The 19775-nt window shown below is 36.1% G+C and overlaps 1 protein-coding gene across 5 annotated transcripts in view; it reads left to right on the top strand.

Annotated features, from left to right (window-relative positions):
- Nucleotides 1-637: 637 nt before the first annotated feature.
- Nucleotides 638-19775, top strand: part of LOC131032479 (protein GID8 homolog) — a 40318-nt gene continuing 21180 nt past the window's right edge. Inside the window, exons 1-4 of one of the 5 annotated variants that reach the window (XM_057963470.1) lie at nt 638-873; nt 1105-1154; nt 4588-4747; nt 5044-5147. In XM_057963470.1, the coding sequence (XP_057819453.1) occupies nt 1140-1154; nt 4588-4747; nt 5044-5147 (279 nt within the window). In that variant the 5' untranslated portion in view covers nt 638-873; nt 1105-1139. Of the gene's footprint in view, nt 874-1038; nt 1155-4587; nt 4748-5040; nt 5148-19775 lie in introns of all 5 variants that reach the window. The other 4 variants (XM_057963468.2, XM_057963467.2, XM_057963469.2 and 1 more) reach the window with 4 other exon arrangements.

A 19775-nucleotide genomic window follows, 5' to 3' on the forward strand; every position in this document is an offset into this window, starting at 1 on the left:
GGTAATATCTTAGGATTATTAGCTTTTGAATTAACTAATTTAAAATTGAAACTAGGGGATTAGATTGCACACATGATCTAGTCCAAGAAAGCAGATCACGAACATGGTCTGATCTACAAAAGAAAAGTCTTGAAAAATGATTCAGTGTTAATTTCAAACTTCAAATATAAAATAACAAAACGCTTAATTCACCTTTTTAATAAATATGTACCAAAAATACTCAATTGAATGCTAAAATTATATATTTATGCTGAGAGGCATCTACAATGACATCAAAATATCCGTAAACAAAAATCCATTTTTGAAACAATTTGACATGCAAATGACAGGTAAATGCATGAAAAATGCCATGTTTCAGCTTTTGTGGAGGTGTTATTTTATTACTCCAAATAAAATAAAACCCTTACCACTTGTCTCGAGCTAGATTTATAGCTTTTTGCATATAAGACTTTAATAGATATGTGTATCTTGATATATTTTACATATATTTTTTAAATATAAATATACAGTATAGAGATTCATACAAAATAATATGAACATCAAACTAAAAGAATAAACTCTACACTTTTTAAAAATAAAATACCAAATCCTTCACTCCAAGAAAGTATAAAAGGAGAAATATTCCAAATCAACATTACGGATTCAGTAAAAGGAGACTTCTTGGCTGCTAACCTGGAAAAGAACCTTTCGTTTCCCTCAATCTTAAACTGTTCAGCAAGGGTTAAGGTAGGCATTATTGTAATGATTAATTGAGTACAAGTGAAACACTCAAGCGTTGCTTGTGCTGCTGGTATTTCTCTTCGGCGCTTTTATTGTATTCGATAGCGTAGAGAGGATCTGCAAGACGTTATCCCACTCATCCGCATTGTCGAGGTGAGGAAGATTCCCTAGCAGCAATATTTTATCTTATTTCTGAAAGCAAATAAAATGAAAACAAGCTCATGTACTTATTTTTAACTTTCATTCTTCTGGGGTTGTTCACCAATGCATTTTCATCTTGTGGGGTCTACACCTGAGTATTCTGTACATATGAATAAGTTATGGGTAATAGGTTCTGATTGCTGGAAGGAATTCTAGGACATAATACCTTTCTCTGCTTAACAGTGATCAAGGTGGAGCACCAATATTTCTCATTCAACATGCGCAAGGGAGAGGTAAGTTATTCTGTAATAGCCCCCATTATTCAAGTTTCATTCTTTGGTTTGTTATCAAATGATCTTTGCACATAAGCACGTCCGAATTTCTGCACGTAATAAATAAATGGTGAATAGGTTCTATTAGTTAGCTGGTAAGTATGGATTCATTTGAATGACCCCTTGATTTCATTACAAAGCATTAATCTCATTCGATTTTATTTTTACTTTTGTTTGACAATTTTTATTTTAGTTTGGAATTTCATTAGAAAATGTCAATCTCATTATATATTTGGTGCGCCTTTTTGTTTTGGTAAATCTTGGGCAAGGTTATAGACAGCGTATGATGCATTGTGGGATAAGTTTGAACCACATTCTTAAGATTTTTAAATATAGGTCATGGTTGTATGTACCCAATGAGTATGTCAGCACTGTTAGGCTGGTTTATTGTGGTGAGGGGAATTTGAACCTGGTAGATTCTGTTGGGTTTGTTATGAAGATCCATTGATCTTGTTAGCTTCCAAGTTTTACAAATTTAACGCGTAGGGGACTCTGTTTGGTAGCTGGCATGTATAGGATATTTAATCGAAATTATGGTTTCCATCAACTTTTTTGTTATTCTGTTGTGCTTTTTTTCTCTGGGATTTGTTATCTGTGGCCTTTATTCTTATGGGTGTTCAAGTTTTTTTACTGAATAACTGAACCAAACAAATTGTATTGGGCCTGTCTCTTTCAGAAGGAAACCATCCAAATAGTTAATGCTCAATTGGGTATAGGAAAAATGGGAATCTGGGCTAAAATCTAAAGTTCCTGCTCCTGGGGCAAATCTGGTGTGAGTTCAGCATTCATGTTTGGAAAATCTTGTAATTGTGCATGTAATACATGCAATAGATAATCTTTCATTAGTTCAATGTTTGTTTGAGCTGTCATCTGCTATGTCTATTATGCACTCAAAAGAGCTGTTTTACTATAAACAATTTCAACAATTTTTAGCAGAACTAATAATTTGTAGCACAGCTACCAAAATGTCAATATTACACAACATACGTGATCTGCAAAATTGTGGTCAAAGAGAACACATTAGGTTCAGACATTTCACTCAAGACCTGTAAAATGGCTTTCTCACCTTTGCATGGTTCAGCATTGTCAAGGAAAGCAGTTTGACTACATTTGTCTTGGCTAAACTAAGTAAGAAATAGTGTGACAGTGTTTGTTATCCACACACAAAGAGCTTGTTTTGTTGCATTTGCAGCAATGCTTTGAGTTTGTTTTAACTCCGTTTTTCAATTTTTAAAATTCACTGTGTCTACAGAAGTGAAAAACCATGAACGGCAAACATTTTTTTTGTCAAATATTCTGAATCTGCTGTGTAAAGGACCAAAGCAGAAGAGAAGTGCACATCAAACTTGAATAACTGTTTGGCTTAGGTGCTGTGGCTGAGGAGGACTTGCAACCAGCTTTATCCAAACTGACTTACTTGGGAAGTATAACAAGATTTGAACCCAGGTTATCATTCTTAATGGAAACTACTCTGTCTTACCACAAGACTATAGCTGGCTGGAGCATATGAGCCATACTTATGACAAAGTGGAGAGATATACTGTTGACCTGAGCGTTATTTTGTTGTACTCACTGAAATCATTATTCGGCCTTTGTTTTGATTCCATAATATCATTTGATGTTTTTGATGTTTAGATAGTCAGTGTGGATAATCTAAATTATAGATGAGAACTTTTTAGTTAGAGGTTTGTGGCATAAGTTTTTTAAACTATTAGTTAGTTGATTTAGTTGATCCTTTATTTGAAGGAAATTCTGTCAGTGAGTATATGGCACAATAATTTCCTTTGTAGTTAAAAGTACTTTTTGTGTAGTTGCTTCTCATTTCCTCATTTGTCTCTGATCAATAATGATGTTTTGTGCATATGTGTCATTAGATTTTAGTTTATCAATACCATGCCTAACTTATTGGTTAAAAATTCCTATTAATTATGATATTTAACAATTATAAGATATATCAAATCATGCTAGACTCATCTGTAACAATGTTTCTACTTAAAAATTATATGGTCTTGAGAAAAACCATTATAGAGGTTCTAAAGCAACTGACTCTAGATACTTATATGATAACAGAAAACAACTATTTATGATGTCTACAAATGATAAGCCTTTTGACCGAGTCATAATACAGGTTCACCAATGAGCAAGTACTGTAAGATCTTTGGTGATGGCAATGCTTATAGACTTGTAGTTCCTAGTAGCTACACAGGCCTGTAGCTTCTTGGTTCTGGCATTACTTGCATCCAATTTTTTCTTTATACTGTCCAACTTTTCTTGGAGTTCTTCAATGGATTTCTCGAAATGCTTACTTTCTGTTCTTTAACATCTCTCTAGGTATTCTTGAAATTTCAATAGCAACCTATTTTTGCCTGAATGCTTCTTACTTCAGTGTGCTATTTGTTTTCCTTGAGTAGGACTTCAGAATTACTGCTTTTGAAATTTACAGAAACAGTTACAGAATCATTTTCTTTTTGAATTTTGGTCTTCTCTATCCCTTTGCTTCATTCATTGTTACCACTTCCTCTGATACTGGTAACAATGACGAAAAGGCATTATTAAAGTCTGAGATAATTCCTTTCTAATCTAAGTAGTGGTTGGTAAGGATGTGTAATCAATTGGCCAATTTTTTCACATCAACATTTAAGGATCTCAGATCCACCATCCTTCCAAATATAGATCATCCATCAATCAAGGGCTGGGGAAATAAGTAGTATCTATTGGTTTGATTCCAAGCAAGTGGGTGGATTGACAATATTTAGGACCTACTCCAGCCAAAGCAAATCAGTTTCTTTCACTCCATCAATATATTCCTTTGTTCTAATTTGGATTAAAAACAATGATATTCTTATGTTGGCCAATCAATAAGTCAACTTGTGCATAGTGCTTTATAAACGATTATTATTCTCTCACACTATCTTATGTTTTCCTATCTGTATTTTTCCACTTGTACCGAGTCCAATTGATCATCAAAACTGTGTTTCCTTCCACCAGAAATTTCTAATGTTTATTCATACATTGAGTTTCATTCCCATAAAGAAGGCTAGACATGTTACTAGAGGTTTGTGTAAGATCTATCTTCTAAGCAAAAGGTTACAGTTCTTTCATGTCCCTAAGGACTCTTACTCTACCTGCGGTGCTTGGATTACTTTTTAAAGCCCTTTTAAAGTTTAGGATGAGAAGACCTTGGGATGATTAGCATATCCCAAGGTAAAAGTCTGCTCAAGTTCATCTACTCAAGGTCATTGCTTCCTGATTCCTGATAGTCCATTTACAGGGTGCCTAGCTTGTTTATTAAAAGTAATTTTCTTTCTTCTATGAAAAGCCTATGTTCTTTTTCTTTGGATTTAAGTTCATTTACTTTTCCACTTGGATCCTAATATGCTAATTCTCGATGCAGTCATCTGCAAGAAAGGAGATAAAAAGAGATGAATGGGAGAAAAGGCTCAATGATGTAAAGATTAGAAAAGAAGATATGAATAAGCTCATAATGAATTTTCTTGTCACAGAAGGCTATGTTGAAGCAGCTGAGAAGTTTCAGCTAGAATCGGGCACAGAGCGTATCTTTTATGTTTACATTCAGCTTCCTTATTTGTTTAGTATAGTCTAATATACTGTTATAGGCTGAAGTTTTGTTTGTCTTATTATAGTTTTGCTACTGTAGAACCACATTTATTTGGCCTTTTATTAACTGTTAAGGTAAGGGTTACTTTTGTGCAAGATATAATTCTTGAGCAGTTCCAGAAAGAAGAAGCAGTGTTCCTGGTCATCTAATTGTTTTTCTTCTTCTTTGTGGTTTTGGAGTATCTATAGTTCTGTCAACAGTGTTAATGGTTTTCTTAGCTATAAACAGCAGATATGGATCTTGGAACGACAACAGATCGAGTGGCAGTGCGCACAGCTATTCAATATGGCAATGTAGAAGCTGCTATTGAGAAGGTCAATGATTTAAATCCAGAGGTCAGTTTCCTCCAATTTCTTCTGTGATAATCAGTTTGACAGCTTGTGAAATTCAAAGTGCATTTACTATAAAAAAATACTGCCAGTTGTTGTCTTCCTAAAGTTATGACAGTTGAATAATTTGTGATGCTGATAATGAGGAAAATTGTTTTATGTTTGCATGTTGATTTCTACAATTATGTGTGATTATCTTGTTACCATCCCTCTTTTGGATTTCTTTCTCATGTAGAAAAGCTGGATTTAAAAGGGATTTTTTGGTAAATGCTTTGACCTCGAGAGAAATAAAATTATAAAACTTTATTCTATTTTCACATAAACATTCTCTCTTCTGCCTAGCATTTTCGGATTTCTTCTTTCTTTGATCTAACAAAGTGTGGATGTATTTTTCTCAAAGTAAAAAAATTCCAAGTACCTTAGGTTTTCAATAAAACGTTAGAAGTCATTCATGTTGAGATCTTGTAAAAGCAAAGCAACTGATGGTTCAATATCTTTGACTGTAGTACTTACCAATTTTATTAAGTTAAAAATGGATGTGCTTTTATATACATTTTCTTCTTCCTTATTTTGTGTAAAAAATGTCTGTTCTTCCAAAAGTAAAGCCTAGACACACAATAGCAAGATGCTGAGATTGTATTAGCCAACAAACTCTTATGAATATAAACAATAAAAATGGGTATTTGCAGGCCTCTACCTTTTGACAGCTAGTCTTGTAGTTTCTAGTTGCCAAGGTGAACCAAAATAGTGCTGGATGTCTTCATACAATGAAAGTGAAGGGCTCAAGTTTGTCTTGAGGATTCTAAATTAATCCTCACATACTTTCATGCAGTTGTTTGTATAACTAAATTTGAATCCCCATTTTTATTTATAGGATTACATAGAATCATTATGACAACCAATATATTTGACATTGTTTATATTATAATAAAGTAAATGCAAATATTGAACACTAATATTATTAGAAGTGAAGTGAAATACATAGAATGATGCTTAAAACCTAAGCATGAAAGTTGACTTATTGTATATTTTCAGAAATTGATATTCTTATCACCGAGCAAAGTGCATTAAATGAAACAAGTAATCACTTAACACTTAACTTTTTATTGCAAAGTATGGGATTGGTTTGCGTAGTGCTTTGAAATTTATGTTAAATGCATCTTTGTTGAACTAGATGTGGTGCACAACAGATTTCTATTCAAAAAGACGATTGGCATTAGAGTAGAGGAATACTAAAAGATAATTTCAAGGTCTGTAAATAATTTTCATCTTATTTCAAGTGGAAATATTAAAATAATGATGAACATTAAGGGAACCTATTATAAGCCAGAAAATCAGTAAATTTAATTTTGTGCTCTAGATATTGAACCCTGTGCACACTTAAAAGCCTTGAATCATCAAACTTGAATTTTTGAAAGGAATATACCCTTTTCAACATATTTTTGAAAGTTTGATCTTATAACAGTTTATGCCTTTCAGCAACATAGAATAAATGCTAACAGCTGCATCATGGATGGTATGGACATTCTCTCTTCAGGTTGTCCTTAGATGGTAAGCCCCATCATAATATGTGAACATAACCTCCCATATTTCTATTTCTCAGACTCCATATTGAATAAATCATATTGTTTTCAGCTGAGAAACTAATATAATGGATTTTATGATAATCAATTTCCATCCATATTTGAATAAGGTGGTTTAGATTATAAACTTATCACTGATATTTGTTTGATGTTTCAAGCAATCTTTCAACAAATAGGCCATGGGTGCTGATGGGAGATGTAGATTTTTTTGGGGATTATTGTGTGATGACACCTAGTATTATGGATCAACTGGAAATGAAGAAGCATCTGAATTATTTAGCAAATTACCACCCTTAAGAACTGTAAAGAGGTGGATTTTATGGCAGGAGGTAACGGAGGAATATAGGATAATAGTCAACAACTGCATCATGGATGGTGTGGATATTCTCTCTTCAGTTTCTCTTTAGACTGTAAACCCTACCATAATATGTGCACATAACCTCCCATATCTCTATTTCTGAAACTCAATGTTGAATTTATCATAGTGTTTTCAGCTGACGAACTGTATTCAGATTTTAGTACAACCAAAATTTGAGCGGAACTTGAACAAGTGATTTATATTAAAAACTTATCACTGATATTTGTTTGATGTTTTAATCATACTGTCAAACGAATATGCAATGGATGCCAATGGAAGATATAGTTTTGGAGGATTATTGTGTGATGAAGCCTAATATTGTGGATCAATTGAAATGAAGATGCATCTGAATTCTTGAGCAAATTACCACTCTTTATAATTAAGAAGAGGTGGATTTGATTGCATAAGTCAATGGATTGGTCCAATATATTGAGACACTCATAGTGTTATGTGAATTTGAGATTGCCATGTTATTTTCTTCAATTTCTAGATATAATTAGAGTGAGGATGATTAACATTGACCTAATTTATTTGAAAAGGGGAACTTCCCTTCAACTTTAGTCATTGGTTGACAATGGACATGTAAAACAGATACCCAGATCTTTTGTTTTGCAAATTAGATTTATACATGCTCATTACTGATAGAAGAATATCAACTCTTACAGTTGTAGGATAGGCCTATATCTAGTTTATAAAACTCCTAGAGTAGATACAAGGATAGTTTATAAATGCTATCAGAAACTTCTGAAGTTGACCAGTTATGAAGAAACAAAAGAATGATAGCAGCATTTTTTTTGCATGACATTGAGATATAATACGAAACATATAAATAGGATTCAATTATTTGGGTTTAAAATGGCAAAAATTCATGTAGAATTTTGCAAACTACAAAATGATGATATATTCATAACAAAATAAAGAAAATCTGTTTTTGTTCTTTCATGCCAAATATGGTGCCTAGAGATAAAAACAAACATAAAAACTGAATTTGTTCAATGTTGCTAATCACAAAATTTGGTAAAAGTGGTTGTGTCTAGATTTGAACTTTTCATGTGTCAATCACAAGTTACATCTTATAGTATAAAACAAAATGTGCTATAAGGCCACCAGAGTATAGAATGTGAATTTGAAGCTCCAACATCTTAATTCTTCTACATTAGATCAGTTCATTCAATACCTCATCCAAGATACCCCAATCCTCATCTGAAAACATTGGCTGCAATCCATTATAATTCAAGATTAATCCCCTCAATAGCAATTGGTTGATCCTGTTTTACGCTACTTGATATTATCAAGACATCAGATCGTATGCAAGAAATTTTAATAGTGATCAAAATTTAAACAAGCAACCAAGTTATTAGTAACTTCTAACCTTGATTTTTTAAAGGAGAAGCAGAATGTTCTATCTAGAAACACTTTCAAGTAGCATAATTGCAAGGTTTATTCAAAAATCTGCATGGCTTTTTATTGATTCTATTTAGCTTCATGGCCAAATAATCCCACCATCGCCCCGACAATTTTTTCTTTGTAAAACCAAAACATAATATAAATCCATTTGATAACATTAGAAACATAAATTCTTTGAAAGAAACGAAAATAAAAATTATCCTTTAAGCATGTGTATAAGATAATATTTCTTTCAAATGTACAAACTAGTTACAAATCAGTTAATAATAGACATTCAAATCTAAAACTATTAGATTTGATCTACAAACAGTGGGTACAAGGAGCTGGGAATGGAAACATAGAAATTGCTGATTGAAATGAAAATGAGGAAAAAGAACATATGCACCGGATGTGAACTGTATCTGAGACTTGAAATGAGTTAAAGGAGACCAAAACAGTCCATTTGGTGAATTTTGGGAGCTGTCAGAGGTGATTTGTGAAAAAGCAGTGGAGCTGGCTATACTAGAAGAGCTCAGGTGGTCATAGGTGTGCACATGGTTTTCTGTCTATCATTCTTGAAATTTTCACTGAAGCTTTGTCTTCACTCACAATGCCTGTTCTTGCCTGCAAACTATTTCTGCAACCTTAAGAATGCAAAATACATAGATCTGAGCTTAGGGAATGCTGACAGAAAAACCTTGACCGGAAGCTAAGGTTTAATATTCTGTTATATGTAGTTAACCTTGGTGTGTTGCAGTAAAAAGGGAGAACTTATATATGCAATAAGTATAAACCAGCATTACCCGGGGACGCGTTTCCACCTGTTTGGCCAAGTTTCTGAAAAGGGAATGTTTGGGGGATGCTGGGATCCCCAAGCCATCCCCAATTTTTTGCTTGTCATAGGAAACGTCTCCAGTACGTGAAAACAGCCGACACGTCTGAGGGGGACAGCCGGGGACGTCCAAGATGTCCCTCAACCATCCTAGGGATGGTTGACCGTCCCCCCTGGATGTGTCATGTTTTGGGTTTAAAAAACAAAAAAAATCTTGCCCTAAATGTGCAAAAACCCCCAAATTTATGTCATTTTGTTGAGGAGAGCAAAAAAGGAGAAAGAAGTAGCAGTTGGAGGAGAGAAAAAGGAGAGGAAACAGCATGGTTTGAAGGAGCATTTGGAGCATTGAGACCACTCCAAGTAAGTCCATTGTTCCATTTTTTGTTTTTTTGTTTTGAAATTTTTTCAAAGTTTGAATAAGTAATGTCCATCAAATATCTTTTTTTTTGCCTCATATCTCAGTTCTCTAAACTTGCATTACCAATGATTACACTCATAAAACATGGCTAGTAGCAGTGACAATGATAGTAGTGACTAAGAAGAAGTTGGAGTTAAAATAAATACAACTAGGGGTGGGAGTGAAACAAAACCACAAAACAGATTTGAGTGTCCTTTAGCTACCTTAAAATCCTATGCACAAGGCCCTTTTAACCCCAAAAACTCTTCTTTGCCTTGTTCATCCCATAGACGTTAAAAAGGAAAATTCAGGAGGGAGTAGGGTGTGGGAATGTCACATATGCCATAATAATATTAGAGGGAGCTACACAAGTGTGTGGTCTCATTTCTTGGGTGTTTCGAACAAAGGAGTTAAATTTTGCAAAGATATACAAGAGCATGAGAAGCTAGAGTGTTATAGATTACATACGGAGGCAAAATGCAAGTATAAAGATGTGCCCTTGCCAGCGCAACCTCCTTCACAACCATCTACACTTCAGCCTATGTCACATATTGGTATTCATAGCGTGGATAAAAAAGGAAAGAGGAAGGCTAGTGATAGTGGGCATGCAGGGGCAGTTTCAACTATGTTCAATGTGCACACACAAGAAACAACAGAGACTTCCATTGTTGATTTTTTTTATGCCCATGCCATCTCATTTCATGTTGTGTAATGTCTCCCTCTTAGTAAGCCATCTCAGTGATTTCTTGGCCTTTATACTCCCAAAGGCTAAGTGGAGAAATAAGGAGAATTAAGTTAATTATTTATAAAGTTATTGAATAAATAAAAAAATAAAATTAAAAGGTGACTTTATATTTAATTAATTTAATTAAGTGACTAAATAAAAATATTATATCATAAAGTCACTAAAGTAACTAATATGTTTCTAGAAGCTTCTTGAAGGATCCATCGCCTCTTGGAGAAAAAGTATAAATAGAGGGGTCAGCCAAGCTTCTAAGCATCTAGGATTTGATATTTGCTTTGATGAATTTATTGTGGAACCCAGGGTTTCTGCAGTTTGCTACATTTGTCATTGGGAACAAACACTCCCATTGATTCGTATAACTGAGGTGGTGAAAGATCCTCCGAAGGGTTGCAGCCATTGGAGGAGATAACTCAGTCTTCTCATTGTGCCAATTTTGTGGCCTAGGGCCAACTTTGTGGATAAACGATTGAAGGAATAATTCTGATGCAAATTTCAGTTATATTGCAACAGTGCTGAGGTCCCATGATTTTGCTCATGGAGGCTTGTTTGTGCATTGATTTCATACGGGTAGTTGGGCGCTCCATTTTGTGAGTCTTGGCAATGATTTTTGCAAGGGTTTGAAGGCTTTCCTAAGATTGAAGGTGACATGAACAGTGGTCGTGAACAATGCCGTCGCTACAGTGGTCATGAATAGTACCGCTACAGTATATGGTAGATTCTGATGAGATTTATTTCTGCTTATCAATCCCAGGTTCCTTTCATTATATCTTCATGTTATTGCATTGTAATTGTTCTGAGTATAAATCTGAAATAAATTTTCAGGGCATTTGTATGGGCATTGTAGTCAGCTTGTTGAAGGCATTGTAATCTGATTCTATATCAGAATTTTATATCAGCAAACTATCATTTTTAAAAGTATGAAATATAATTGAAGTTTATATGACAAGTGTTTGTAAAAATGCCACTTAGCTATAGGTGTTGATTTGCATTAGATAAGTCATATATATGCTTTTGGAAAATGTCAAAAACAATTGCATCTTCATCCTAGTTCAGTTTTAGATGTTTAGAAGTCTTTGCAAAACTTTTTCTATTGTACCATTTTGGACTAAGTACAAGTGAAAGCAATCTGAAATTTATAACAGTAAGATATCCCTTTGTATGCCAAGTATTTGACAAAATTCTCAGAGTCAAAAATCAGAAAATTGAATTTAGAATTTGCAAGGGATATTATAGTGGTATCGGAGCCATTTTCCTGTCATCCTGTGATCAGTCAGCTATCAGATGAGTGAAAGAGATATCAGACATTATAATATGGAACTAAGAAGATAACAATATCAAAATCCACAAGTGCTTGAAGCAGAGATATTTTCAGTGGCTCTAAGAAAAAGGGATAATGGTAAAACGTTATAACCATGTCAGAAGGCCCTAGACTATCCGCGGAGGAAAAGGAAGAGAGAATGGAAAAGAAGTTCAATGGAATGATTGACATGATGACACGCCTACTTGCAAGAATGGATCAACAAGCGGCCCAAAATCATCATCAATATCACAACACAGTTGAACATAGTGGAGTCAATGGAAACAATGGTAACTATGAAAGAGAAAGAACTGCCCAACACATTGCAATCACTAGAGGATCAACCTCTAGACCCCTTTTTCCTACCTTTACACAAAGAGAAGAACAACCACAAGTTGCTGCAGCTGTACCTTTCGGAGATGAAGCAAGGCAGGCTTACTTGGAATATAGTACCTTACCTCCTGATTTGAGAGAACAATGGACCTTTGATCAGTTCATGAATCAAAGGAATAGGAGAAATGGTGTAAAAAATGAACATTATGCTCCAGCAAGAACATATTATCAACAAGCTCTTGGCAAGCTTACATTGGCCTATTTTGATGGAGGTAATAAGTGTACAGCTAGGGCATGGGTACAAAAGCTTGATAACTACCTATCATTGAGACCAATGCCTAAAGAGGACGCCATCAAATTTGCGCTACATTACACTTGGAGGGAGCTGCTCATGAATGGTGGTACCACGGGTTGGTCACTCTTGGTCATAATCTGATTACTACTTATGATGAATTCACTAATAGAGTGATAGAGAGATTTGATGTTAAGGATCTTGAAGTGAGTTTCCGAGAGTTGACACAATTGAAGCAACATGGAACTCTTGAAACATATGTTGCTGATTTTCAAAGGTTATCAGTTATGGTTCCCAATATTAGCGAGAGGCGATTGGTGGTCCTGTTCATTGAAGGTTTGATGGAGCCATTGAAAGGTTGGTTGAAAGCCTTTGATCCACCAACACTACAGGAGGCAATGAAAAAGGCTCAAAGCATGTGGAACTTGCAGCACCTTCAAGCAAGTTCTCATCAAAAGGATATTCTTCATATCGTGACAAGAATTTTTCCAAAAAAGAAGACAAGTCAAATCAAAAAGGGAAATCAGCAACCCCTTTTGATCGAGAGACACTTAATGATTTGAGAAAGAAGAAGTTATGTTTCTATTGCAAAGGGCCATATGATGCAAACCATGACTGCCCCTTGAGGCCTAAGGGTAAGGCCAATCGAGCTATGTGGGCTTTTTATGAGGATTTAGAATCTGATCAGCAAACAGATAATGAGGATTCTGAGACATAGAAGTCCGAGCATGAGGTAGAAGTGGAGACTGAAGTGAAGCTTAGGAGGCACGTCTCACTAGCATCCAATGCAAAGGTTCTTTTGGGAGGTGTGGAGGCCTAGTTGGACAAAAGATCATCACCTTGCTTGATACTGGCGCCACACATAATTTCATTGATGCTAGGTTAGTTGAGAGGCGTGGTATACGAACATAGGACTTTGAAGGAATAAGAGTGAAGGTTGCAGATGGCTACACTCTCAAGTGTGATAAGATGATCTCAAATCTTCCCATGTGTTTGAATAACTTTGAGTTAAAGGCCGATTTTTATGTGGTGAACATGGGAGATATTGATATGGTATTAGGGATGACATGACTTCATGACATAGGTGAGTTTACCCTCAACCTTCATGTCATGGAAATGAGATTTCAGATGGATGGAAAGACCCATGTGTTAAAGGCCCTCTGAGACACTGGTTGTAGGACTATATCTTTCAGGAGGATGGAACGGCTCATGCTTCATGATATGGTTGAGTGGGCAGCAGGATGTGTTTTGATGCCAACACAGGAGGAGCAGCAAAAACCTATTTATCCTCCTGACATACAAGAGTTGAGAATCAAGTATACCAAGGTATTTAGTGAGATTCCACCTGGTAGACCTCGAGACAGAGGGATAGAGCATATCATCGAGTTGGAAGAGGGTGCTAAGCTTGTGATAGTTACTCCCTACAGGTATCCCAAGTGGCTCAAGGATGAGATAGAAAAAACCAACAAGGAGCTACTGGCCATGGGTTACATCAGACCTAGTAAGTCACTATTTGCTTCATTTGTAGTTTTGGTCAAGAAGAAAGATCGTACCTTGCGTATGTGCATTGACTATAGGTTGTTAAACAAGAAGACTATTAAAAACAGGTATCCTATCCCTAGGATTGATGAGTTGATAGATGAGTTACATGGTGCCCAATATTTTTCCAAAATTGATTTAAGGTCAGGGTATCATTAGATTCGTGTCAGGGAGCAGGATATTGAGAAGACAACATTCCGTTGTCATTGTGGGCGTTTTGAGTTTGTGGTTATGCCATTTGGGCTAACCAATGCACCTGCTACTTTTCAGTCCACGATGAACAGGGTATTTCATTCATAGTTGAGACAGTTTGTGCTAGTCTTCTTTGATGACATCTTGGTGTACAACAAAACATGGGAAGATCAAATTGCACATCTTGATACAGTTTTGGGTATTCTTGGCAAGGAATCATTGTATGCCAAGGAATCTAAGTGTGATTTGGGCATGACAGAGTTGCTGTACTTGGGCCACATCATCAGCGCAGAAGGGGTACGTATGGATCCTGACAAGGTCAAGGCAATCATCGAGTGGCCTACACCTGAGAATCTTACATAGCTTAGAGGGTTTTTGGGCTTATGTGGTTTCTACTGCAGATTTGTTAATGGATATTCACGACATGCAGCACCACTCACAAATTTGACAAAGAAGGGAGCTTTCATTTGGACTCAGGAGGCATAGGGCTGTTTTGAAATGTTCAAACAACTTATGACTACTTGCCCAATACTGGCATTGCCGGATTTCACTAAACCGTTTGATCTACAATGTGATGCTTCAGATGAGGGGATTGGAGCAATCCTTATGCAGGACAAACATCCGATTGCATTTGAGGGCAGGAGGCTAAGAGGTCCTGAGAAGAGCTACAATATATATGACAAGGAGATGTTGGCCATTATGCATGCATTGGCCAAATTTAGGCAACACTTAGTAGGCAGTAAGTTCGTTGTTAAAACAAACCATAATAGCTCGAGACATTTCCTAGGGCAGCAGGATCTTAATGATCGTCAGCAGAAATGGGTGAGCAAGTTGCAATCTTATGACTTTGACATTGCCTTTGTCAAAGGAACACAAAATGTAGTTGTTGATGCTTTATCTCGCCATCTACATTTGAGCTCCATGGCGGAGGTTTCAAAGGTTTGGAGGCATTTGATTGTGGCAGAGTATGCCAAGGACTCTTGGGCTTCTGGTATTGTTGAGGGGTTGATACAGGATGACAAATACTTAGTTGTGAATGATCTTATCATTTACAAAGGGAGGGTCTTTTTGACCCCAGGATCGGAGGTGAAGAACATGGTGTTGAGGTCCTTTCATGATATACCTATGGCAACACATCCTGGGTACTTCAAAACTTACAAACAAATACAGGAGAGGTTCACTTGGAAGGGCCTAAAATCAGATGTTCTTCGCTATGTCAGAGATTGTCTTGTTTGCCAATAAAATAAATAGGAACACACCTACCCTGCAGGCTTACTCCAGCCACTTCCGATTCCTGATAGGAAGTGGGAATGCATATCTATGGATTTCATTACAGGATTGCTGAAAGCTTAGGGCAAGGATTGCATTTATGTGGTGGTTGATCGTTTGACTAAGTATGCTCATTTCTTTCCGATCACTGCTACATACTCAGCTACATAGGTAGCATAATTGTTTTTTTGTGAGATATTCAGATTGCATGGGTTACCTTAGAGCATTGTTAGTGATAGAGACAGTTGGTTTATGAGTCATTTCTGGAAGGAGCTTTTCAGACTTTGTGGGATTGAGCTCACTCCGAGTACTAGTTACCACCCATAGACTGATGGACAAACAAAAATAGTTTATAAATGGATGGAGGGATATCTCAGGAACTACATTGTAGGGCAGCAGAAGGGTTGGGTTAAGTGGATATACCTTTGTGAGTACTGCTACAATACCACTTACCATCTTTCTATTCAGATGACACCATTCATGGCCTTGTATGGTTATGAGGCGCCTAGCTTTCTTGACTTGCTGATGAGTGATAGTAGAGTGCCTAGTGCTGGGGATATGTTGTAGGAGAATCAGGATATCATGAGGGCTCTTAGGGAGAATATCCAGAACGCACATTATTAGTAGAAGCAGTATGCGGACCAAAAGAGAGGTGAGCACTCATTTGAGGTAGGGGATATGGTGTACTTGATGCTGTAGCTTTATAGACAGTCTACTCTCAAGAAGAGTGGTGCAAAGAAACTCAAGCCACGATACTATGGACCTTTCAGGATCATTAGGCGTGTATGTGAGGTGGCTTATGAGCTAGAGTTGTCGGCATATAGTAGGGTGCATAATGTATTTCATGCATCTCGCCTCAAGAAGGCGTTGGGACATCATGTGATTCCTTCCACGATTTTATCACCCTTAGATGATGAGGGTAAGTTGATATTGGTACTTGAGGCTATCTTGGATGTCAAGGAGAAACAGTTGAGTAGACGAGTTATCAGGGAATATTTGATCAAATGGAGGGACTTGCCGGTTGAGGATGCTACATGGGAGAACGAGTAGATTCTGCAACATCCAGAGTTGATATTTCTTGGGGAAAAGCAATTTTAGGAGGGGTGGACTGTAATGTCCCCCTCTTAGTAAGCCAGCTCAGTGATTTCTTAGCCTTTATGCTCTCGAAGGCTAAGTGGAGAAATAAGGGAGAATTAAGTTAATTATATATAAAGTTATCAAATAAATAATAAAAAAAATTAAAAGGTGACTTTATATTTAATTTATTTAATTAAGTGACTAAATAAAAATATTATATCATAAAGTCACTAAAGTAACTAATTTGTTTCTAGAAGCTTCTTGAAGGATCCACCACCTCTTGGAGAAAAAGTATAAATAGAGGGGTCAGCCAAGCTTGTAAGCATCTGGGATTTGATATTTGCTTTGATGAATTTATTGTGGAGCCAAGGGTCTCTGCAGTTTGCTATGGGAATGAATACTCCAATTGATTCGCATAATTGAGGTGGTGAAAGATCCTCCGAAGGGTTGCAGCTATTGGAGGAGATAACTCAGTCTTCCCATTGTGCCAAATTTTGTGGCCTAGGGCCAACTTTGTGGATAAACGATTGAAGGAATAATTCTGGTGCAAATTTCAGTCATATTGCAGCAGTGCTGAGGTCCCGCGATTTTGCTCGTGGAGGCTTGTTTGTGCATCGATTTCATATGGGTAGTTGGGCGCTCCATTTTGTGAGTCTTGGCAATGATTTTTGGGAGGGTTTGAAGGCTTTCATAAGATTGAAGGTGACATGAATAGTGGTCATGAACAGTACTGCTACAGTATATGGTAGATTCTGATCAGATTTAATTCTTCTTATCAATCCCAAGTTCCCTTCATTATATCTTCATGTTATTGCATTGTAATTGTTCTGAGTATAAATCTGAAATACATTTCCAGGGCATTTGTATGGGCATTGTAGTCAGCTTGTTGAAGGCATTGTAATCTGATTTTATATCAGAATATTATATCAGCAAACTATAATTGAAGTTTGGATGACAAGTGTTTGTAAAAATGCCACTTAGCTATAGGTGTTGATTTGCATTAGATAAGTCATATATATGCTTTTGGAAAATGCCAAAAACATTTGCATCTTCATCCTAGTTCATTTTTAGATGATTAGAAGTCTTTGCAAAACTTTTTCTATTGTACCATTTTGGACTAAGTACAAGTGAAAGCAATCTGAAATTTATAACAGTAAGATATTGTGATGAACCCTTGCTAGTTCAACTCTTCAATTGCTGTAATTTGTAGATCTTCTTTGTAATTTTTAATTATTGAGATGGTCTTTCAGAAATAGACAGAAGTTGCAGAAGAGGGTTTCTTTAATTTGCAACCATATTGAAATAATACATGAATTTAATCAACTGAAACAATGAATTAGAGAATTTAGAAGCATACCCGTAGGTCTTTAGCCAATTTATTGAGAAGAAAGAATAAATCAGCAACTTACAAAGTTCTGATTTTTATTCTGAAACAATTTAGATCTGCTCTTATTTAATACTAAGACACCCAAACAGTGGAAGATGGTGCCAATAAATGAGCAAGCTGTATGTTTGGGAAAGAAGCCTCCAAACCACTGAAGAATTGACAACAAAACAGTAAATACGGAAACCTCCAACAAATCTGCCTTGTAAGAAGCCAAATTTGCCCCAATTCAATTCAATTTGACTTTTGAATGAAGCCAACCAAGTTGCAACAATTTGATTGATCTTTCACAATCTCAAAGCTACTGAATTCTGAAGAATGCACTCTCTCCAAAACAGGTCCAAACTCTAGCCGCCATAGCCAAGTGCTTAGAAGAAAATGTCAAATGCTCAATATCAAAGAATGAGGTTTAATTTCCATCTTGGTTGCCTAAATACCCAAAAGGTGCGATTTTTGGCAATTAGGGATTTAAAAATTATAACTTGCTTTTAGGGTTTCCAACTTAACCCTAAAAGCAACGCCTAGCTTAGGAGATAATAAATTTTCACTTAAATGCACTTTATGATTTTATATTAATATTTCATTAAAATATTAATTGCCTGTGGAACCACTTAAAAATTCATCTCTCTCTCATTATTGCTCGGAAGCTGAATCTGTCAGAAGCTAGGGCCACAGTTCGCCATGCCAATGAAAATAGGACCATGTCTGTTTTTAGCAATTTTTCCCTAAAAAATAGGAAATCCTCATAAAATGTTAGAAACTGGTGAAACGAAAACCAGAACTGAACTAGAACAAATAGACAGACCACTCCTCAAGATACTACATTACTGACCCCTTTATCCATACACTGTTAGCCTACAAGGGTCCAAAAATAGGCTAACTCCTCAAACCCAAGTCCCTGACTAGGATGGGGACATTACAGATATCCCTTTGTATGCCAAGTATTTGACAAAATTCTCAAAGTCAAAAATTTGCAAGGGATATTACATGTGGCCCAATCTTCTTACTTAAAAAAAATGGTCAAAGATATAGGTGTTGTTGGTTCCTGTTTTGTACCCCTTGGAGATCATAAACTATGCACTACCCTCCTTGACAAATCATATTCTAAGGTGAGTTTGGTGATGGATGACATGAGGTAGACTTGGATGAGGACAGGTTGCTCTATTGTGATGGATGGGTGGATTGATATTAGACACCGGCCACTCAATAATATCATAGTCACTTGCACAACTCGCTCTTATTTTCTTAGAGCCATTGATTGTTTAGGGAAACTCAAGGATGCAAACTTTTAGTTTTGCATTTTGAGAGAGGCCATAGAGGAGGTTGGGGCTTCAAATGTTGTTTAGGTAATCACTGATTCAACACGTGTGCAAATTGGCAGGCTTGATGGTGCAGGGTGTTTACAAGCACATCTTTTGGACTCCATGTTGTGTTCATGCATTGAAGGACATAGGCAAATCAGATTGGTTAAAGGAAGTGGTGGCACAAGCTAGAAATATTCAAATGTTCATTTGCAACCACCACACCTCACTTTCTCTCTTCAAAACTTTTTCAAAGAAGGAATTTCCCAAACCTGTGGAGAGAAGATATGCCAGCTACTTCATTTTGTTAGAGAGGATGATTGAGGTGCATGATGCCCTACAGTTGATGGTGGTGAATTCAAAATGGAATAGATGGCCTAATGCAACCACTGTCTCCACAGTGAGGTAATTAATTGCTGATTTTCAGATTTTTGTTTAAATTTTTTTGATTTTAATAATTTAATTTTGTTGTCGAATCTTTCAAAGTTTCTAAGTTTCCTAGTTGTCAATTAACTTTGAGATTGATAATCTTTTTTCATTCTTATTTGAATGTTTTTTGTTTTTTTTTGCACTTTGTAGATATGTTTGCTCCATCATCTCACTTGTTGTAGATGTCATCAGATATGTTGATATAGACTCTCCTAATCTT

The sequence above is a fragment of the Cryptomeria japonica genome, chromosome 7 (genome assembly GCF_030272615.1).
Source record: "Cryptomeria japonica chromosome 7, Sugi_1.0, whole genome shotgun sequence".
NCBI classification, from domain to species: domain Eukaryota; kingdom Viridiplantae; phylum Streptophyta; class Pinopsida; order Cupressales; family Cupressaceae; genus Cryptomeria; species Cryptomeria japonica.